The sequence below is a fragment of the Gracilinanus agilis genome, chromosome 2 (assembly GCF_016433145.1).
Source record: "Gracilinanus agilis isolate LMUSP501 chromosome 2, AgileGrace, whole genome shotgun sequence".
Lineage (NCBI taxonomy): Eukaryota > Metazoa > Chordata > Mammalia > Didelphimorphia > Didelphidae > Gracilinanus > Gracilinanus agilis.
In genome coordinates, this window is record NC_058131.1 from 615,089,554 (window position 1) to 615,113,930 (window position 24,377).

At 35.2% G+C, this 24,377-nt stretch overlaps 1 protein-coding gene across 1 annotated transcript in view; it reads right to left on the reverse strand.

The window, feature by feature from the left end:
- LOC123234246 (cilia- and flagella-associated protein 43-like) overlaps nucleotides 1-24,377 on the reverse strand; it is a 227,621-nt gene that overhangs the window by 122,362 nt on the left and 80,882 nt on the right. The window contains exons 10-12 of the mRNA XM_044660173.1: nucleotides 20,927-21,043; nucleotides 11,946-12,026; nucleotides 7,947-8,095 (exon numbers count right to left, since the gene is read on the reverse strand). Coding sequence (XP_044516108.1) covers nucleotides 7,947-8,095; nucleotides 11,946-12,026; nucleotides 20,927-21,043 — 347 coding nt within the window. The remainder of the gene's footprint in view (nucleotides 1-7,946; nucleotides 8,096-11,945; nucleotides 12,027-20,926; nucleotides 21,044-24,377) is intronic.

Genomic DNA, 24,377 nt, shown 5'->3' on the forward strand with positions numbered 1-24,377 from the left:
GATGGAATACTATTGTGCTAAAAGGAATAATAAACTGGAGGAGTTCCAGGAGAACTGGAGAGACCTCCGGGAACTGATCCAGAGCGAAAGGAGCAGAGCCAGAAGAACACTGTACACAGAGACTGATATACTGTGGTAAAATTGAATGTAATGGACCTCTGTACCAGCAGCAACACAATGACCCAGGACAATTCTGAGGGATTTATGGTAAAGATGCTACCCACATTCAGAGGAAGCACTGCAGGAGAGGAAACATATAAGAAAAACAACTGCTTGAACGCATGGGTCGGGGTGGACGTGATTGAGGGTGTGGACTCGAAACTACCACACCAATGCAACTACCAACAATTTGGAAATTGGTCTTGATCAAGGACACATGACAAAACTAGTGGAAATGCGCATCGGCCATGGGTGGGGGGAGTGCGGGGGGGGGGTGTGAAGGGGATAAGAGGAGTATGAATCAGGTAACCATGTTAAAAATGTATATTAATAAATGTTTAAAAAAATAAAATAAATTCTTATCCCCCCCCAAAAAAAATTTGCTTCATACATGTTATCTCATTTCATCCTTATGACAACCCTACAAGAGGTGCTATAATTATCTCCATTTTATAGATGAGGAGACTAAGGCTGAGAGGTTAAATGACTTACTTGGGGCCATACAACTAGTGTGGCAGGATTTGAACTCAGATTTTCCCAAGTCTAGCACTCTATAGAGTGCCACACAGGTGGAAAAGTAGATATGTAGGTTGATAGTTATTGCTGCTCTCTTGTTCACTTTTTTGACATTGATAAAGGCTGAGATTTTCTGCCTACTCATTGGTATTTTTATCTCTTTTAAAATACCTTATGAAGTATCTTCAGCATAGATCTCTTCTATAGACAATTGGTTTACTCAGCTACTTTTTTCCTTTTTATGTGCTCTTTAGTTTTATTCTCTCTTCTCTATAATCAAATGTAATATCTGATGACAAAGAGTTAGTTACAAAAATCTTGGCAGATCATTTCCATTTTTGATCTATTTGCTTTCCTATTTTAATTCTTAAATGCCCATGAGATGACTTTGTTTAGTTAGGTGTCTCTTCAAGTTTCTTTACACTAGTTTTACATTTCACTGTTTTATGAGGTAATCCTGCTCATAGTTTTCTGTTATCCTTCTTCATAAAATTTTACAAGTGATTTTACATATTCATTTAATAAGTTAGATATTGGCTAAGACTATTTTAAAAGGCTCTTTAGGTCCTCATTATGGCAATTGATTTACATTTGTTAAATTTCTATGTGAAATTATCTTATCAGGTCCCCAGGTCCTTTATTATATCCATATCTCAGTTTTCATCATTAGAAACATTTAAAAAGGTCAGAATAGATTTGTTTTAATTACACATTCTTTTCTCAAGTAAAAGAATTTCGTCATGTATGTGACACTTCTGTGGAGATTACATTTATTTGGCCTTTCATTCCTTATCCTTGCTCTATGTTTTCCATCATTTTATATGCCATCTTCATCTCTTCCCATCTTCTCATTAAAGGCACTGAGTATCAAAGTATATATTAATTTCATTTGGAGGGTGTTATCAAGTCCACAGAATTCTCTAGCTCTTCATTCTCTATAGCAATGTTGATGCAATAGCTACAATGATCTTAATAGAGGTCCTTTTCTAAATACTTATCAGGAATCCTACAGTATAAGACAATCTAATAATTTCTAAAATTATGTTTGTTGTTGGCTTTTGGTTACATTGTAAAACCAATTTCACTAATTGCTTCATTTGTCTCTCCAGTGAGAACTTGTGAGCCAGCCTTCCATTTAATTGTAGTTTCCTTCTTTGTTCCAGTTTGTTTGCCATGGGAATGTCCAAAATGATACAATTCAGTTATTCCAGTCATGATTCAAAAGCTAAGTTAAATTTTTTCGGCTATCTTTAAAAAAAAGTGTAGACTGTTGATCTTGGGTGGTTGCCCCCCCCATTTTTTTGCACTGTTACCTGTCATTATAGAAAAGAAAGAGTTTATAGGACGGAGGGCTATTTAAAATTTTTTCTTCGTTGCAAGGTTACTATGGCCAAAGAATTAATTTCTGAATGATGAGATGACCTAATTTTGCATTATCCAGATTTGTTTTCAAAAAATAGACTAGTATTTTGCTGGGGCCATTTTTTAAAGCCAGCATGAACTTGCCAAAGGGTGTGCTGTATTGGCATAGACTTCAAGAACCCAGAATTACTTTCTTGCCACAGTGAGACATTGGAGTAAGGCTTTATGGAGTCACTTGAAATCTAGCTTCCTATGTCTTTTACCTATTGGTTGTGTGGTTTTTTGCCCTTTAAGGCCACATAGAACATATCTAATCCCTTTTCCATAGGGATAGAAATAAAAATAGATTTTTACAAATAAGATGATTCTGAATAAATACAATAGTCTTAGAGGATAATAAGTCTTCAGCATCAGCCACTCTTTTAGATGGTAATTTTAAGTATTTTCTTTAAGAAAATATATAACTACTATAGAGAGATCTATATTTGTGAACCTTCAAGTTGCTATTTCATCATATTTTTGAGATGATGGAAAAATTATCATGACCTGTTTCTTTGATACCCATATTACCTTTTTATCTGAGATCACAAATGATCAATTAGCAAGCAGCTGGTTTCAAGAAACACATTTCAGGGACTTGTTCTGCCTAACCATACAGAGAACAAATAAAATACTGTGGACTAACTTTTCTAGACATGCTCTATTAAACTAAACACCACGATGATGATAATAGTGACTATAATAACTTTAATGTGTTCTTTTTTAAAGCCCTTTCCTTCCATATTAAAATTAATGCTGTATATTGGTCCCAAGGCAGAATAGCACTAAGGACTACTAGGTGATGGGGGATGAGTGACTTACCCAGGGACATATAGCTAGGAAATGTCTGATGTCAGATTTGAACTCAGAACATCCTATCTCTAGGCCTGGCTCTCAATCCACTGAGTCGCCTACTTGCTCCAAGGTAGTCTTTAATAATAAGAACTTAAATCTATTCAGCCCCTTAGGGTTTGCAAAGATGCATTCTTCACAACAACCTTTTGAGTGGGTAGTGCAAAGATTATTATGCTTATTTTACAAATTAGAAAGCACTATGAAGCTCTGTAATTGGCCTTTGCTCTCACAATCAAGTAAGCATCTCAGGCATGAATACAACCCAGATCTCTTAGACTTCAAATTCATCCCTCTCTCCACCATGCTGCTTGACAACGAGGGTCCAACAAGTTAAGTAACTTTCTGGTTGTTGTCATAACCTTAGATCGCATCTTCTCACTCCAGAATTCATGTTCCTTTCTCTTTACCAGAGTTTTGTTACACCTTAGAGACAAAGGAGTATGGAGAATGGTAAAAGAAGGGATGAGATAGTCACTCCCTTAGTGGAGAGTCAACTCACCTGGCAAGCTTTTACAAATCAATTTTGAGAAAAATGAAGAGATTCTCAGATGGGATCAGAAGATTTTTCTTTCAAGGTCTAGAGAATAATGATGGCTCATAAACTAAGCTCTACTTTACTCTAGACTGTTATTTCTGAAATTGTAATTCTCTTTCCTATTGTAATTAGGTAACTCTGCTTATTTCCAGGGTGACTGGAATATAGTGGAAGGATGAAGTATGATGCTGGGAGCATATTCATCTTTCAAATAGGAAATATCCTTTCTTTGCCCAGGGAAGGTATTGATATGTACCTTAGATTTTGAGAAAGAAGGCTCCACAGTGTAGAGAGGAAGGGTATGGGTAATCCCAAGGACTAAAATTCTATAAGGGAAGTTCGTTTTATGGGGTACTTCTTTAAGTATTGGAAGGCTTTCAATTTGGAGGAGAGATTGGACTTCTATTTGGATCCACAGGAGAAAAGGTGTGAAGAAGCACATTTAAGTTTGATGTTAGAAAAAATTCCAAACAATTAGAGCTGACTGTTATAAGTAAAGTGTGTGCAGAGGATGCAGAGACATGAAAAAGCAGGATCTGCTGGAAAGGCAGAGGCAGGAAAGGTTCCAGAATTCTAGAGGGCTATCTTTTTCTAACAGATAGTTGAGCTGGAGTTTGAGTCTGATCTAGTCTTCTAGGGTAGACCAGGTGAGCTAGATATTCTCTCTCTTGCAACTGTCCTTCTGTTGTATCATCCCATCTTTCCTGTACCTGGTTATCCTGTTTCCTGCTGGCTGAGAAATACATCTACAGAACTGCCAAGATATCTGTCCATGAGAAACTCTTCCTAAGCCCCGTTTCTGCTCAGCTCCCTACCTTAATATCTCTGGCACCATCTAAGGGGAAATTTAGGTTAGGGGAGTTTATTTACAGTAAGAACTGGGATGTTAGGTAGAGAGAGGTAAGGACAGTGTAGCTAAATATCTCAGAAGGCTTCCTTTGAAGGAACAACTATTGATCTGTTGGGAGGGTTAGTTATCGAATAATAGTTAGATCATCCCAATTCCTTTCCCTTCCCTTAATAAACCCTTGTTTGGACTGTATTTGGTGTCCTGTAAGATCTATCTTGTTGGCCTTTCGAAACCCTGTGATCTTCAGTTACTGGTCCTAACATTCATTACTTGACTGAGATCCCCTATATCACCAAGTATCATTTAGATACATAATTCATTTGGCCTAGCCAGGCAGATCAAACCTAGATTGGTTTGGGGCAAGGCAAAAAGGGATTTTTAGTGAAGGCTGAGTGTCAGTGGGTTAAAAGATGGTTAAGCAGCTTTGGGAATTCTATTGGACCTATCTATCAAAAGCCTTCATACAGAAAGTTCCATCCAGCTTACTGCTGAAGGAGGGAGCTGTCCAAGGTCCTGAAGTATCCTGAAGTACATCTCTGAGGTTGATTGACACTTGGGTGTCAAAGGGATGCACTTCTGTCCAGGTGCTGAAGTCAAGTAACATCTTTAGTTGGGATTTTTTTTTTCTTTCAAAGTGACTGCTAATTTTAACAGCCAATTTTATATTACCTATTATTTCCACATTATTCCTGTATGGCAAGTGATGATGTTCTACAATACCTTGATGTTTATTCCATACTGGTTGTTTATGGCTTTTCCTAAATATTGTTATGTGCTGTTAAGTTGTGATTATTTAAAACCAATTATGTAGTTGACTATACATCAGATCTGCTCTTATTTGCCTCTTGTCTGTATGGGTTTGGAAATTGTTTATAAATATAGATGGCTACTTCTGGTAACTGTGTAAGATCAAAGCTGGTATTATGTGGATGTTTAGGGATTCAGAGTTAAAACATGATGATTATAATGCAGGCTAAGATTGATATGAAGGAGAAATGTTTTAAAGAGAATATGGTAAATGGCAAATATAATGACTATAACATAATGAATGTGGCAATGTTTAATAATGTAAATGGTGAGGGAAATCATATAAAGGCAAAGATACTAAGTAGGCTGGAAAGGGAAACTGAGGAATTGGATAAAAATCCTGCTAATTTATTTCCACTGCAGGATATGCCATTTATGTCTCCTGATGGGGTGTTACATCTTAAATCCCACAACTGGATGCTATAAAATGCAGGACCCCTAGGTTTTTTGATGCACCAAATAAAGTTATCTAGGAATTCAAAAGAGCAGTTAGGATCTATGATCCAGATTATGGTGACTTTTTTCTCCTCATGGAGGAATTACTAATCAAGAGAGATAGGAATGAGTTTATTGAGGAGACAACAAACAATCCTCCATTAACTGTAGCAATCCAGGTATACATTAATTGTGATATTATTTTAAGAAGTATTCAAAAACTTAACTCTTATACTGCTAATGATTGATCCCTGCAATCTTGAGTCAAATTGAATGTTGACCTTGCCAAATCCCTAGCCCTTCCCTAAGGCCACACCCCAGAAGAGAGTCAGTTATCTCAGTCTCCTTACTTTTCCTTCAATGATCAATTAACATAGGTATCAAACATCAGTAGATGCCTTAGGCCCTATCCACCCTGGATCCTGATCTTAGCTCTTCTTATTGTTTTAGGTTTTGGCAGTTTACATTTTATGATGATTACCTCATAATGTTAATGTATCAGGCCACCAGCCTCTCCCCTTCCCCCCATACTGTTGTATGTAACCCCAATAAAAGTGACAAGACATCAGTTGGCAAGAGAGCTCTCAACCATCAGAGCTCCTAACCATGAAGCTCTTGACCATCAGAGCTTACTCGCTGTCTGTCTACCTTATGCCTAAACTTTCTGTGTCTGTGTATCTTTATTCTCGCCTTATATTCTCTTTCCATTAATCCTTGACCCGTAGCCCATTTTCACTCAGTCCTTGGTTCCCCTTTCTGAGTGTCCAACCCACTAGGAATCTTCGTGGAGTCGGTGGACGGCTTCATTAACCTCATGGCCTGAGCACTACGAGGAATTAGACCTAAACTAGGAGCATAACTAAAACAGGCTAGAAAATTGATTGTTGAGGTAATTGAGAGGAATTCCCATCATCTTGATGTATGGTTTAGGTTGGAAAAAGTTAGACAAAATTGTGATGAGACTCCAGGAAGTTTTCTGGATTATTTAATGGGAACAGCTGAATTACAACTAGATTTAGATGTATTGGCAGAAGAGACCATTGCCCACATCAAACAGCTGTTTGTTAACAATGCCTGTGTGGCTGTGAAAAATTTTTTTAAATCAAATTGCCCAGATTGGGAGCTGATGAGTCTAGAGGAGCTCAAAAGAAAAGCAACTTATGTATAAGCTGCAGATAAGGATAAGTGTACTGAAGATAAGGACACAATCATAGAAGGTCTGAGGAGACAATTGAAAGAGGCAAATGGTAGAGTTAAGGACAGTGAAATTAAAGAGGTAAAAACTGTGGCCTTAAGACTGGTACAATCTAGGAGTTAGTATGTACCTAGGGAAAGGAAATCAGGACCTTAGAGATGTTATCTCTGTAACAAAATTCGACACTTTGTGAGAGATTGTCGTTACAGAGGACAATTTTCAAGACAGATAAATAGGAACAAAAGATATAATAGATAATATAATAATGAATGGAGACAAAATACTGGATAGAATAATGGCAATAATTACCAAAGACAGAATAATGTAAACAGTTGTCTAAATGCTTGTTTCCAAGGAGCCCAAGTACCAGATCTTAATACATTGCAGGAGTGGGTACAATCAGGAGACAGACCAAAATATAGCCAAGTGGTTACTGATCAGAAGGGTGATCAGAACAAAGGGGCATGTTCATTATGAAGATTTACCTGGAGTTCTGAAGTATTTGATGAATCAATGGGAAATGGATTAGAGGTTAATGGAATTGAATGTAATGAGGATAAAGCAAAAACTTCCAAACAATTAGAGCTGACCAAAAAAAGAATAGAGTACCCTCAAGACAAGGTGAATTCCCCTTCATTGAAAATTATCAAGAAGAGGCTACATAATCACTTGTCAAGTATGTTATAGTTATATATTATAGTTATAACCTTTTAGAATACGGGCTAGACTAGATTTCTTTCTACTCTGATTCTTTTATTTCAATCCTATGATGAAACATTAGCCTATACTTAATATTTTAGTCATAGAAAGTGAGATGAATGACATATACTATGTCCACATAATTCATTTGTAGGTTTACATTAACAATTTTCAAAGGGAGCTGTTTTATTATATTATGGTGCCCTACAACCTCAAGCCTTTATAATACTACAAAATAACATTTTATAATATTTTGAAATACGTAAAAATCTTAAATTTAGAAAAACAAAAAATAGGATGTTAATGAACAAAAACATTTTTCATTTCTACATTAAGAGAAAAAGGGATATTTTCCTTTTAATATTTAGCTAGGGTCAATTAAACAAGTTAGGAGATGTCTCTATGCTATCACCTCAAAACTATTGATTTGTGGTATTCCCAGCTAACATATCATATAAGGTATCACAAAAACATCTGTTGTAGGTCATACTTACTGTGTATGCTGTAAAGAAGCATTGGTCAGAAAGATATTGTGAACAAGTCTCGGGTTTTTGACATCATAAACATTAATGATCAATAAACGTCCTGTAGTGGTCCCCACGGCCACTGAAAACGATGCAGGGCAGCAAGCCATAGCACTTACCTAGTCAAAATAAATCCCTCAATTTTTAGCTTTAGCATAAAAGACTCACATCAGAAATCCCCATAGGATTTGCAAAGGCTAAATGAGTGAACAAATAAGAGAGTACCAGGTTCCAATTTAAATTATGAATACATATGTAACATAGATTAGGGGGATTGGAGCTATAATTTTCTTGGCCAAATAAACTAAAATGAGGAGACTCCCTTTAATACACCATCATTTAGGAGACTTTCTTGGAGAATTGAGAGGTTAAGTAATTTGCCCAAGATCATACAGCAGGTTTTCTGAACTCAGGATGTTTTTGGCTCTAAGACTGGCTCTCTAACTGCTGCAACACACTGCCTCTCAGATGCAAAAGAGGAATATCACATAAAGTCATGTATATTAAAGTAGCTGATAAATCTTATGCACTATATAAATATCTGCTATCATTATTAAGATTCCTCATAGGTGAAACTAATTAAATCCCTAGGGATTCATAGAAGCATATAATCTTTAATGAAAATATTTGCTTGTCAAGAAAATGTATTCATGAATATATTAAGAGTTTATGAACTATAAATTAAAATTATGTGACATTTATCTATAAAAATCATTATTAAAGTTAAATCAATCATGCTTCTACTAATAATGTTGCAAAACAAAGTATTTAAATTCAATTATTCCTTTTAACCTATTCAAAATTCCTGGTTATTGTGAGGGGCTGTCACAGAAGGAAAGGTCAGCAATCATAATCGAAATATTCCTTAATATAAATTTTCGTCTTACTAATAACCCCAGCTCTTCACTGAATTCTTCTAAGAAACTAAAATAATCATCATGTCAGAGACTAACATACCTAATTTTTAGGGCCACCTTGATACTCCTTGCTCTCTTCAAATAGTTATAGATCCCTTTTTGCTTTAGAACAGCTAAGGAAGAGGTAAAATGAGGAATAGTAATAGAACTCTAAAAACTCTATTACAGTTAGTGTAGGAGATAAGGGTTGTGTGCTTTGTAGATTCAGCTCATTATTGCCCTTTGCAATTGCTTTCGCTTTATTCCCTAGTTACATAATTTTCATCTTTTGAAAAAATCTACCCTCATCTCAGGTGAACTAAGGGAAAATGAGATTTGTCTTCACCTAGGTCAAGGAAATTAAGGTAATCAGACTGCCCCCTCTGAAATTATACATAGTGGAAAATAAACTGGGAAAGACATAGGGGTTCAGTTGTGATTCCTTACCTCTTCCTGCCTTAATGTCTCCTTGATATATTTTAAAAATCATTACAGGGCTTACATCTCTAGACAGAACATTCCCATATTGCATTTTTATAGCTGCAAGAATTCCCTTTGATCAGAGGAAGATTTGCCATAATTATTAGAGACCATTAAAATCACACATAATAGAGTCACTGAAAGTAAAGAGACTTTACTTTCTGAACCTTGTGGAATCAGTTTCATTCCTTTTTGATCACAATTTGTGATTATTATTGTCTTGATTAAGGAAGGTGAGAGCTATTCTAGCCTGATCCCATCAGTTCATATATGAGGGAACTGAGTCCAGGAAAAGTGAATTCTCTTTACTAAGTTTATCTAGCAGAAGAACTATACCTAGAACTGAGGATGATGATGTCCAAGCCACTGTTCTTTCTACACCATTATATTGCTTGTGAAGAACTCAAGTTTTTAATGCGCCAATAAAAGAGAGTAGAAAATGCTTTAGTATGACAGTCTATTAGCAGGCATAGAGTGTGCAGTAGTAGGAGTCAATGTTCAGGAAGACTAGATGCACAGGTACCAAAAGAGGAAACTTGGACAAAATAGAACTGACCCCCATATCTCTCAGCTCCTTTCACTGGCCCAGTCCTCTTTTCTCCTCTCTTCTTCCTGCAGCTATCTTGCTTTTTGCTATTGTTATTATTTTATACTATTATTTCTCACTCAAATTGGGTCAGAAGCTTCTATTGAAGACTTACGCTGTTTCCTGCCTTCAGTGGTAGGAGGACTACAAGCTCCCTTATAGGCTTGTAAGGAGAAACAGAATGAAACACAGTCATGCTTTCTCCTCTCCTAGCCTCCATGAGTCAAAGTTCCTTCAAAGTGAAAAAGCCCCAGAAACTTGGAGAACTCTGGTCAATGCCTACAAACTAGTATGCTTGCCTTCCTATTCCACCAAATATCCATGCCAGTATCACCATAGGAGAGACCATCTAACCTTGGCTCTACTACCATGACTAAGAGAGTTATTGTTTCACTGGTTTGTGTCTTATTTCCCCAAGATACCAAGAAGACAAGAGCTATGTCTTCTTTTTCTTTTGAATCTATTGCACACTTAATGAATAAAATGAATGGGTGTTTAAAATTATTTTCCCAGTCTTAGCCAGAATAAGTCCTTTACAACATAAAGTTGGTAAATAAATTATTCGGGTTTTTTTTCAAATATTTCAGATTATTGCTGTCTGTAGCAATGGTGGTCTGTGTCAAAGATAAATGATATCATTGTTGATTTTGTTTTCACCCATATTCTTCAATTATGACCAGGTATTGTACAAAATGCTAAGCCAAGATTAGGGAGTACAAAGCCATAAGGCAGGGGTTGGCAACCTTTTTGGCCATGAGAGCCATAAATGCCACATTTTTTAAAATGTAATTTTGTGAGAACTATACAGTGCTCACAGTGTACACTCCTGTAATAGCACCTGAAAAAAAATCGACTGCAGAAAGAGCCATATCTGGCCCTCAAAAGAGCCAGATGTGGCTCGAGAGCCATACGTTGCCAACCCCCTGCCATAAGGCATCCAAAGGTGGCACTGTCTCAGAAACAGTAAGATAAAGTTGATCTTACAATTTATATCAGTTCTCCTAATTAGCAGCAAGGAGACTGTGCTGCATAAGGAAACTAGTCTACTATTAACTCCTCCTGTCATGCACATACATAGTTCTTGTGGAAGGATAAAGAATTATCACAGAAATGAAACTTCTAGATTTTATTCCTTTATTGCTCTCAAGAAAAGGAAGCAGCATTATACAGGTATTGATTGAGCCTCAGACATGAATTTAGCTCTAGCTCTGCTTTTAATTTCTGGTGTAAATTTGGGCATTCCACTTCCCGTCTTTTGAATTCTATACAATTAATGGATTAGACTAGATCAAAGATTCTCAATCTCTTTTTGTTATGAACCCCTTTGGCAACATGGTGAAGCCTATTGACCCCTTCTCAGCATAATATTTTTAAATGCACAAAATGCACAGAATTACAAAGGAAACATTATATTGAAATGAAATTATCAAAACATTTAAAATGAAACTATTTCATGGACTCCATGTTAAAAGCCCGTGGTTTGGATAAACCTTAAGTTTCCTTCAAGTTCCAATATTGCCATTCTAACAGAAACAACTAAATATTAAATCATAGCAACATATGGATGCTTGTATATTTCCTAAGTTTAGGTTTAGAATGTTTAATTTTAGTCCCTTTATTATGTCATCCTCTACCTGACTTAATCATTACCTTTTTATACCTTATAAAGAAAAAAACTGCATCATCTTTACACATCAGCAGGATTTCACATGTACCCATCAGATACAGATAAATATTATGAGGATTATAATCTAAAAATGTCTTCATTCTTCCATAACTTAATTTAATACCAACACCAATATCACATTCACAATGTATTGTAGAATATAAGTAATTCTTTACCAAATAGTCAGCTGAATAACTAATGTTATTATAAAGTAACGAGATAAATATGCATAGGTTCATAAAGAAAGGCATTTCTAGAGAAGATTAGTTCCCGTAAAAATGGAAAGGAGGGCTGCTATAGCATTGAAAATGAAAAATAACCTCATTTTTATATATACATACCTTAGTTTTAAGGCATAACTTACTAATAGGAAATCCATCTTCTGCCATCCAAATATAAAATTCTCCTGAAAAGGTTACTGACTGTAAGAGACATGCAATAATAAGTTTTTGTAAAAACTGCTTTCTATGAAAAATGAAATTTTTCCATATTATGTTAAGACAGGTTAGCGTCTACTGGTTTAATATGAGATATAACCATAAAGCCATTTATACAAAGGACTGTTAGTTCAAAAGGATGAAAATTTCAACATCAACATTTGTAATTTAAAAATGCATTAAGTATTATTTATGCTATGACTTCACTATTAAATATTAAATAAAGGTGATTTTTATTATTTTTAATATGGAAATTGACTAAAGCTGGTATTTTCATGGAATTTTTAGAAATTCACTGTAGTTGTCCCTATATTTCTTTCATAGAATTGGTATTTAATACAGATGGAATGTCATGGGATTGATCTGATACCTCGACTGGGTGGGTATGAAGAAAAGAGGCTGCTAACATGGAGAAAAGGAGAATCAGTTATATATCACTTTATCATTAAGGCCTTAAATAATTTTATTGGTTTGTACAATTTTTGAGAATGGACCAGGTTTTTATTTGGAAGCTTCTGGGGATCAATTCCTTCTGAAATCAAATTAACTTGCAGTTCAAAACTCTTTCTACTAATTATAGGAATTAGGGCTAGAAAGGACTTTCGATTTTATCTAGTCTAGCCTTTGCCTTCCTGAATTCACCCTTTTTTAAAAGAGAGATGAGAAAACTAAGACAAAAAAAGTGATTTACTAAAGGACAGATAGCCAGCAAGTGGCAGGACATAGATATCTGATTTTAGGCCAATGCTTGTTCCACTACACCACAATTTCTTTTCCCTTAATTTATTATTTATTTTTAGCCTTTTCTTTTTTAATTTTCATTTCCAGATTTTTCCCTTTCACACTCTCCCAAAGGCACTGAGAGGGCAAAATATGATATTAATTACACATGTGAAAATGTGCAAAGCATGCTTCTATAAATACCATATTATAAAAACATATATAAAATGAAGAAATTATATTTCAATTTGTACTCAGAATTTATCAGTTCCCTCTGAAAGTGAATAGCATTTTTTCATCATGAGTCATTTAATTGTCTTTGATCATCATTGTATTGATCAAAGCAGCCAAGTCTTTCACATTTGATTTTCATTATGACTTTGCTGTCACTGTGCACAATGATCTCCTGGTTCTCTCCTCATTTTCCATAGTTCATATAGATCAGTGATTCCCAAAGTGGGCGCCACCGCCCCCTGGTGGGTGCTGCAGCGATCCAGGGGGGGCGGTGATGGCCACTGGTGCATTTGTGGGTGGTGAATAATTGTAAGAGGGTGGTGATAGTATGTGACAGGGGGCGCTAAGTAATATTTTTTCTGGAAAGGGGATGGTAGGCCAAAAAAGTTTGGGAACCACTGATATAGATCTTACTTTACTTCCCTTTTCATTTCTTATAGCACAATAGTACTTCATCACAATCATATGCCACAACTTGTTCTGCCATTCCCCAATTGATGAGTATCACCTCAATTTCCAATTTTTTCCACCAAAACAAGAATTGATATTTTTTCTACATATAGGTCCTTTTTGGATAGCTTTTGGGATATAAATCTAATAGTGGTATTGCTAAATCAAGGGATATGTTTTATAGTCCTTCAAGCCTAGTTCCAAAATGTTCTTCCGAATGGACCAGTTCCCTACTCTACCAATACTTCATTAGTGTTACCTATTTTCCCATGTTCTATCTGGCATTTTTAATTTCTGACAGGTGTGAGGTGATACCTCAGAGTTATTTTACTTTGTATTTCTCTCATCAATAGTGATTTAGGCCATTTTTTCATGTAATTATAGAAAGCTTTGATTTCTTCTGAAAACTGCCTCTTTAAATCCTTTGACCATTTATCAATTGGGAAATGGCTCTTATTTTTAGAAATTTGACTCAGTTCACTATATATTGACAAATGAGAACTTTATCAGAAAAACTTGATGTAAAATTTTTTGATATTATTTCATTAGCTATCTTTTAGCAAAATGTAGCTCCCCTGATTATTACCCATCTATGGTAAGAGGTAGGGGAACAAATCAGTCTCTGGGGAGGGTGGGGCATGGCATCTAGTCAGTGGGGCAGGGCATGACATGTGGTATCTAGATGGTTCTAAAAGGTTCACCATCACTGCCATATAAGAAGGTAAACAGTTTAACCTTTTTTAGTCTCTTATGATGCTTTTTCATGTTTACCTTGTCATGCTTTTCTTGAGTCTTGTGTTTTAATGTCAAATTTTCTATTCAGCAAGAGTGATGGAAAGTCCCCTATTTCATTGAATATCCATTTTTTTTCTCCTGAAGGCTTATGCTCAGTTTTGCTGGATAAGTCACTTATGGTTGTAATCCTAGCTCCTTTGCCTTCTGAAATATCATTATTCCAAGTCTTCTACTCCTTTAATGTGGAAGCTGCTTAAATCTTGTATGATACTGACTGTGGTTCCATAATATTTGACACTAGTCAATATTCTTTCTGGTTGCTCGTAGTATTTTCTCTTTGATTTGGGAGCTCTGGAATTCAGCTATAATATTCCTGGGAGTTTTCACTTGGGATCTCTTTCAGGAGATTAGTCAATTCTTTTGATTTCTATTTTACCAACTCTGTATCTCTCAGGGCAGTTTTCCATAATAATTTTTTGAAATTTGTTATCTAGACTTTTTTTAAAAAAATGATAGTTTTTGATAGTTCAAGAATTCTTAAATGATCTCTCCTCAATCTATTTTCTAGGTCTGGTATTCTTCAGATGAAACATTTCATATTTTTAAATATTTTTTCATTCTATTGACTTTCCCCACATTGTTTCTTATTATCTCATGGACTTATTAGTGAATTATTTTCCTTAGTGAGCCTTTGCACATTTTTTTTCCATTTGGAAAATTCTTCTTAAGAATCACTTTTCTGTAGTGATTTTTTGTTCCTCCTTTTCCCATTTAACTTATTATTTTAAAATTCTTTTCTTCAGTGATTTTTGTGTTTTTCTTACCTTTAGCACAATTTTATTTTAAGTTATTTTCTTTGATTTTTGTGCCTCTTTTATAAAGCTGTTAATTATCTATTCATAATTTTCTTGCATCACTTTATTTTCCCAAAATTTCTTCTACTACTCTTATCTCTTTCTTTAATTCTCCCAGGAATTCTTGTGGGGCTCATGTCCAATTAACATTTTTCCTTGAGGCTTTGGTGTTGACTGTTTTCACATTAATTGCTTTCTTCTGAGGTCTACATCTTGCCTGTCACCATAGTAACTTTTTATCATCAAGTTCCTTTTTTGTTATTTGCTCATTTTCCAGACCATTTCTTGATTTTTACCTTTATGTTAAAGTTGGGGTCTACTCACCTTGGGATGGGGAGATAATATCCCAAGCTTCAGGTTTTTTCATGCCGCTATTTTCAAAACTGTTTCTGCAAGTTTTGGGGGCTTTCAAGGTGATATGATTCTGATATAGGTATGACCCTGCTCTCCTTACCCAAGAAAGGCCCTTGCTCCCCTGTAGCCACAAGCACTAGTACTCTTCTTGATTCTGGAACTGTGAGCAGATTTCTTGTTCCCTTATGCTCTAAGTGTTGGTGCTTCTCTTGAACTTGAAACTGCAGCCAGGGCCCCTTCTCCCTTGTGACTGACCATGAGTGCTCCTCTTAGCCCTCAAAAAGTGACCCAGAACTGTGTATGGGTAGTAGAGTTGTCCATCAGTGTCAGCTCTACTCAATGTCTTATAATCTCTGTCTAATCACTTGTCCCACTTCTCTACAATCTCTGGGCTGAGAGTTCCCAAAGCTGCCACTACTGCTTTTTGTTCCTTCTTGGCTGTGGCCACTGTTGTTATAGAAACACTCTGGACAGGTCTCCACCCTTGTGTCATAATTTTTTCCTGAAGACCTCATAAGTTTCCTTTGCCCAAAAGTATGTCTTATCTTGACCTTTTGTTGACTTTGTCACTCCAAAACTTGATTTTTGAAGTTTGGAGGAGATCTGCTGTCTTGGCTCTATGCCCCCATGCCACAATTTCTTTATAAACTTGTTGGTACAGCATTTGAAAAAATGAAGTTTCTTGAGTTGATCACAACCTTAACATTTGAGCTCATAAAAGGAACAATCCATTGCTTAAAATGCATCTTTTGCGTTGAATAGAATGAAACAAATAGGCCAGAGCATGTTTGTCACTTTTTCATATAATATATATTTTTAAAACTTCATCTATTTTTAAAAATCTGATGTAAATGTCTCAAAGTGGGGATAAATAAAGCTAATTAGTTTGCTGAATGTTTAAATCTCACAAGAAATGTTTCTTTAGATAGGTAGTATAGGTCTGGTCTACAAGGAAAAAGCAAGTAAGATTTTCTTTTTCCATTTTCAGGTGACTAAAATAACATTGTAATAGTCATATTTTAATTATATCACTCCTTTTGCAGACTGGTTGTTAAAGGGCAAGAAACTATTTTAATTTAGTTTGACAACCATAATCTTTAGTCTCTTACTCCTTTCCTCCTATGGCCATACTTTTGCAGTGGTTTAAACACATTTACTTATGTAATGAAATAATATTAAAAAATATTGCCTTCAAAGTGAAGATTAAAAAATTTGAAACTAAATAACTGAATCCTAAACATTGAGCAGTTCAAAGCATTAATCATAAAAATAATAATTTCACAAAAGAAAAACAATGAGATATCATGACCAAATTTTGGGGTCACTACCAAAAGTACCTATGGAAAATATCTAAATATCTAAAAATTTTTGTCAATAAAAAAGAACAGAGAAAGGAATTGTATAAGCAAATGAACCTCCCCCCTCCCAACCAGAAAATCAGCAAATTGAAATTTCCCAATTAAATATCAAAATTGAAATTCAGAAAATAAAAAGAGATTAGAAAATTGAAAGCAATAAGTTAATCAAATTAGAAACTAAAAAGAGAAGAAATATAAACCACTTTTAATTTGATTAAAAAAGAAAAAATAAGTTGCCAATATCAACAAAACCAATTAAGAATAAAAGCAATTAGGACCTATTTTGCCCAGTTATGTTCCAATATAATCTAAATGAAATGTATGAATATTTACAAAAATATAAATTGCCCAGACAAACAGGACAAGAAATCAAGTGCTTAAATTATCTTATCTTAGTAAAAGAAATGAATAAGCCATAAATGCATGTCTGAAGAAAAAACTTTAGAAGCATATGGGTTTTCAAGCAAATTCTATGAAATGTTAAAAAAATTTCTATATTATATAAACTATATAGAAAAAAATGGGGGGGAAGGGTCCTACAAAACTCCTTCCACAACCCAAATATGATCTTGATGAATTCAACCCAGGATTAATAAAAACCAAGAAAGAAAACTATATACCTAATGAATATTGATGCAAAACTGTTAAATGAAACATTAGGGGGGCAGCTGGGTAGCTCAGTGGAGTGAGAGTCAGGCCTAGAGACAGGAGGTCCTGGGTTCAAACCCAGCCTCAGCCACTTCCCAGCTGTGTGACCCTGGGCAAGTCACTTGACCCCCCCATTGCCCACCCTTACCAATCTTCCACCTATGAGACAATAAACTGAAGTACAAGGGTTAAAAAAAAACACATTAGGGGAAAGACTATAGCAACATACCACAAACATATAGAAACACAATATATAGCATAATAAACAGGTTTTATTTATGCCAGGAATGCAGAGCTGATTCAGTATTTAGAAAATTATGAAAGTAATAAGCATATTAACAAAAGGAACAAAATCACATTACTATGTCAATAGATACCTAAAAAGCTTTTAACAAGATATAACATCCATTCTTGTTTAAAAACAATAGCATTAGGAAGCTTAAAAATAAACAGAGATTTTCTTAATATGATAAGTAGTATCTATGTAAAAACCAAGTCATAATTTTCTGTAATGAGAATAAACTAGAATCCTTCCTAGTATGACTGTTAGAAATAATTTGTCTCTTATATCCTGTTTAAGTAGTTTCCTGCCTATCCTAAATCACCAATTTTATCCCTAAATTAATTCCCAATCAGTATTATTCAGTTTAATATGATTTCATAGAAGTTGTGATTCTCATATATCGACAGACTATGATATACATCTAGTGAGTTAAAGATAATCAACTGATCCTGATTCCACAATACAATTTTGGGTAATTATCTTAAGATAGGCAGCTGAGTACATTTTCTTCATGCTAAATTATGAAGTTTCCTAGGACACACTCCTTGCTTGATCAAAGTTAAAGGGTCCATACCCTATTTTTGACCATCCAAGTTCCTCATGGCACAGGATATCATAAGGATAGATGGAAACTTTGGCTTTTTGGGGAACCTTCCATCCCTACCCCCTTCACCTGATTGGCTAATCCTAGGAAGAAAATGATTTTCTCAGTTAAGAGTCTTTTGCTTCATCTTCCAACTCTGGGGACCCTTTGGTCACTCCTCCTCCTGTCTAATTTTAATCCACCAGTGAAATTGTATATTTTGATTTGCAGAAGGGACTGCATTAATAGATTATTTGCATTTAGAGACTATAAATATTGTACCTTGGAACAATGGGAGTTCCCAGATTGTGAGAAAAGTATGGGATCCTATTTGTTGAAGAGGACCAGTTCTTTTAATAATTAGTTATTGGATTAAAGCTCTGTCTCAGAGACTTTATTTGTAGGATGGAGAATTTTGGGGTTACATGATCAAGGATAAAGCAAGGATCTAAGGATATCAGCCTTGCAATTACCACAGTGCTAGAAATGCTAACTAAGGCAATAAAACAATAAACAGATATTGAAGGAATAAGCAAAGAAAAAACTCACTTTTTACAGATGATAGCTTATTTAGAGAACTAGCTAGTTAATTAAAAAACAGTCAATGCAATTAATAATTTCATCAAAGTTGCAGGATATGAAATAAACCTACCCAAATCATCATTTCTTTATATTATCATCAAAAATCAACAGGAAGAGATAAAAAGAGAAATTACATTTAAAACAACTAAAGTTAATATAAAATATTTGGTAGTCTACTTGCCAACATATAAAAACTATATGAACACAATTACAAAACATGAATACATCTCTTGATATGAAGCATAAATACAAATGTCAATAACTGAAGAAATATTAATTTTTCGTATATAGGCAAAGCCAATGTAATAAAATGACAATCCATACCACACTACCAAAGGATTACTTCATAAAGCTAGAAAAAATAATAACAAAATTCATTCAAAGGGAAAAAATGTCAAGAATATCAAGGGAATGAATGGAGTAGGAGAGTAGAAATGAAAGGGGCCTAGCAATAGCAGATATTAAATTCCACACAGCTATAAGCACCAAAACAGTTTTATAATTGGGAATAAATAGAGAGTTTGATTAGTAGAGTTTGATTAGTAGGACAGATGAGGCATATGCTAAACAGAAGAAATCAGTCACATCATGTTTTAGGCCCAAAGATCTTATTTATTGAATCAAGAATTCACCACTTAACAAAACCTGTTGGGAAGACCAGAAAGCAGGCTGGCAGAGGGTAGGCATAAACCAACAGATCATATTCCAAATGCCAGATAGGTATGTTACTTAGACATAAAGACAACACCGTAAGCAAGTTAGAGACATATGGAAGAAATTCTATTCACATCTATGGATAGTGGAAAGGTTAGAGACCAAATTAGAAACAGAGATTCATAGGAGGTAAAGTGGAAAATTTTGATTAAATAAAATTGAAAAGTTTGTGCACAAGCAAAAGCAATTAAGCTGATGTTAGAAGAAGAAATTTTGGGGAAAAATCTTTGCAGCAAATTTCTCTCATGGTCCTACTATCAGATAGTACTAGTCTACCAAGATCTTAGTTCTAAAGTACACTGGGAACTGACTCAGATTTATAGGAATTGAAGTTATTCCTCAATTGATAAATGGTCAAGATACACATGAATAGTCAGTTTAGAGGGGAGAGGAAGAAAATACAAGCTATCACCAGCTACATGGAAAAACTTTAAATCACAAATAATTAGTATATATAATAAATAAAATAATAAATCACTAATAATTAGATAATAAAATGTCAATTAAAATAACCCCCAGGGACTACTGCATACCTATTATATTGGCAAAGATGACAGAAAGGGGAAAATGACAAACGTTGGAGGGACTGTGGGCAAGCAGGTATGTTGATGTGCTATTCGTAGGACTGTGAATTGATCTAGCCACTCTGCAAAGCACTTTGAAATTATGCCCCTAAAGCTATTAAACTATGCATACCCTTTAACCCATAGATGCCACTACTTAATCTATATCCCATCAAGAAAAAAGAAAGAGAAAAAGGATTATATGTATGAAAATATTTATAGCATCTCTTTATATTATGGCAAAAACTGGAAAACTAGAGTATCTGTTGATTGGGTAAAGCATGAATTAGGAGATGGTTTCAGGGATACCTGGGAAGATGTATGAATTGTTGCAAAATGAAGCACAGAGCCAGGAGAATAATTTAAACAATAACAACATTGTGAAGATAATGAACTTTTAAAAATTTGGAAACTGTGATCAACACAATGAACAACCACAATTCCAGATGAATCACAATTCATGATGAAGCATGCTTCATCATTTCCAGATTGAGAGATAATAAATTCTGAGTATAGAGTATATACAGACTATATAGAAAATACAGATTATGGGTGCTTTTTTTCCTTTGGTACAAAGTCAATGCAGAAAATTGTTTTACTTGGCTGTACACATTTGTAACGTTTTATTTTTCTTGCTTTCTTAATGGAAGGGGCAGTAAAGGAAAAGTGGGAGGGGAAAAATGTGTACCTGAAAATTAACATTTTTATGAGTATTGGTACATATTTAAGTTTGATCTAGTTAGGTTTTTACAGTTCAGACATTTCAATGGTAATACATTTCTGAAAAAAGCAGAGAATATTCCTTACCATGCAGTATTGGTTTTCAGATGTGATAAAGTCAGTTGCCTGTACATTGCTACTACTTGCCTCCAAGATTGTTTGAATGCTTTTATTTTCTTCAAACACATAGGAAAAAATAGATCCCTGTCAAACAAAATTTGAAAATCATTTGAAATAATCTATTTGCTTCAAGTTCTTGAGAAAAATATTACTTCTTGGGTTTTCTTTTTGAAACCTTGAAATATAACTTTGAAGAAAATAGTGGTGAATCCATGATTTTACAGATTACAAATTCAGCTGCCAAAAGAATTAATTCACCTATAATCCCTTATAATAAGAACTCTGCCTAAATATATACATATACAATTATAGTGACCAAGTTTTTCTTGAGTGACCAAATTTAAGTATGAATTTCCTCCTCTTTTTAAAAATAAGATGACAGCAGTAGCAACATTGATTAACATTTATATAGCATTTTAAGTTTTACACTGTTCTTTATGTGCTTTATATCATTACATCATTATAATATGGAAGTTCATGAAGCTGTGACAGAGTGCAAACTCTGATGCATCCTACCAAACTAGAAAACCTTCAACCCTAGGCATAGAAATAGTCATCTTAGGACAAGCCTATTGAAGTTGATCACCACAAGGTTTAACACCGTACTGTTTATTTTTTTGCTGTATCAATTGATGGAATACAGAACAGTTATATAGTTATCATCTATATCAGTGGAAGAAGTACCTACATCTTTTAAGTTACTGCTCTTTCAAATGTATGTTCATGCCAATATTTACTTCAAAGTTTTCTAATAGTGAAAGAGAAAATTAAGGTGAAGATTTTTCAGTACCAACAGAAGGAAAAAAAACACTATTTTAAGGAAGACTTCAAAATTAAACCATAGCCTTATGAAGAATGAGAGAAGTAAGTTCAGGCCAGGAAAATTCGCTAGATATCTAAAATACGATAACACCAAGATCTCATGGCACAAATTAGTTTACCTCATTAGAGGTATTCTGGAGAGAGGTTGAAGGAAAGATGATAGAAGAAAAGGTTCTCAGCAATTAGTTCTCCATACCCTACTTAGAGGAAATAGGATACAGGAAAAGGTAATTAATGGAAATTGCCAAAGAATATCTTAATAATTCCAAATAGAGTTTTTTTCATTTAAAAGTCAGACTGTTTCATTGCCTCTGGTCTGAGTTTCTTGCTCAGGATCTTGAATATTCATTCCTCTCTCTAATTGGATGAATAAAGGCTCAAGTAACCCTAGAATCCCTACGGACTTACAGCTAATTAGTTGTTCATGCTATAGGGCTGTGTTGGTGAACCTGTGGCATGAAGGCTGGAGTGTGCTGGGAGGGGGCTTCTCCCTTCCCCCTCTCCACACAAGCCTGAGGACATTTCTCACATGACCTGTCCCTCTGCCCAGCAGCCCAATGGGAGTGTTTCCTTCCTCCCCTGTCTAGGGTAAGGGATGATGGGGGGTGGCTCACAGAGACATGAGGGTTGCAGTTTGGTCACTTAGTCTCTAAAATGTACTCCATCATTGCTAAGGGTATCTCTAAGTTGTTAGTTCAGTTTAGGATGCATTAAAACTTCTTAGTATGTTATTTTCATGCTATTATATTTCAATAAATGCCTTTGCTTTGATCCCATTGTGCCTATTGGCCATCTATAAGTTATACGAAACAATTGGGCCTCTTGAGTTATAATTTTAAGAGTACACACAGAATACCTTAAACCTGTATGTACCTGTTGGGTGGTGAGGGAAAGGCAGAAGTCAGGAATGACTCAGGGGTTGCAAACTTCAGTTACTAAAAGGATATGATGCCAATGAAAGAAAAAGGGGAATTTAGAGGAGGGAACAAATTTAGACGGGAGGATAATCTGTTCCATTATGGACATGTTTAGCTTGAGATGCCTATGGGACTTAACAAGTTGAAATGTCTAACAGACCATTGAAAATATGGTACTAGTTGAGGAGAGAAATCAGAGCTAATGATACAGAGTTCTGGAACTCATCTGTATAGAGGTGATAAGTGAGTCAACCGAAGTTGATGAAATCACTAAAAGAAAAAGTATGGAGAGAGAAGAAAACATGGCCAAGGACTTAGCTTTGTAGAATGCCCACTTACTGGGGACAGTTTATTGCAAAGGCAGATGAGAAGGAGTGGCTAGGGTAGAAGAACCAAGAGAATAGCACAAAAACTGAGAAAAGAATCTTTAAGAGGAAAGGATACTCATTAGTGTTGGATGCTGTGGAGAAGTCAAGAAGGTTATCTTCTGAGAAAAGGTCACTGCAGTTTCTTGAATGGTAAGGAGAGAAGTCAATGGGGGAGTCATACTGTGGAAGCTGCATAAGAATAGAGCAGCAGCTAGGACCTGTCACATCTGCAATTCCCTTTTATAAGACTTTGAGACATGACCTCTATCTGAATGAACAAGTTGGGAGGTGTTTGAAACTGTTTTATTTTGGATGTTTGCTTGCCTAGAAACAGGAGTGCAGAGAGCAACAAGCCCTTGGAGAGAGAAACAATGGGCAGCCCTGCCCAACCTCAGTCTTATTTCCATTTGTGCCTTTCTTAAATTTGTTCTGTTAAAAATATAACTGCCAGACATTATATTTTTCATAGATTTTTCATTCATATGTTTTTTTAGAAACACCTGTGGTCAAACCTGTCTTTATGATGCTGGAAGTCTCCTTGTAGCATAATGGTCCAATAAGAATCACACAGTAGAGGAACCAGAGACCCTTTCCTTGTAAAAAGTTGTTCAGTCATTTTTAGGTGTATCTGACTCTTCATGATCCCATTTGGGTCTTTTTTTGTCAAAGATACTGGAGTGTTTGCCTTTTCCTTCTCCAGTTCATTTTACAGACGAGGAAATGGAAACACACAGGGTTAAATGACTCTCCCATGTCACACAGCTCCTAAGTATCAGAGGTCAGAATTGAACTCAGGAAGATGAGTTTTCCTGACTCTAGGCCTGTTATTTTATCCACTATACCTCTTAGCCGCCTCCTAGTACAGGAGTGGGAGCTAAATCTCCAGACTATCATTAAAGAGCTTTGCTCTCTAACTAGAGGCATAAGCAGGAACCATTTAATCACTTCCCTTAGAGATGTAGAATTACTGTGAATTCAGACTGCTTTTTATCATTATAGCTGTTACTAAAATATTTACCCATGGAGAATAAACATGAATGGGAGGAAAAGAAGTATAGGCTTATATATGTTTCAAGAGAAGATTGCTTTCTAGGAGAAATGGCTATGAAAGAAAGAGAGAAAGAGGTAATATGATAACTGGGGAGTTAAGTGAAGGTTTTCCAAGTTTCAGGGAGATCAGGATATGTTTGTGTAGGTATCAAGGAAAGAGACCATCAATAGTTAAAGGTTTAGGATAAGTGAAAGGAAGGTCCTGATAGCAGGAACAACTTCCTGTAGAAGACTAGAGAGGATGAGATCAAGAACTCAAGT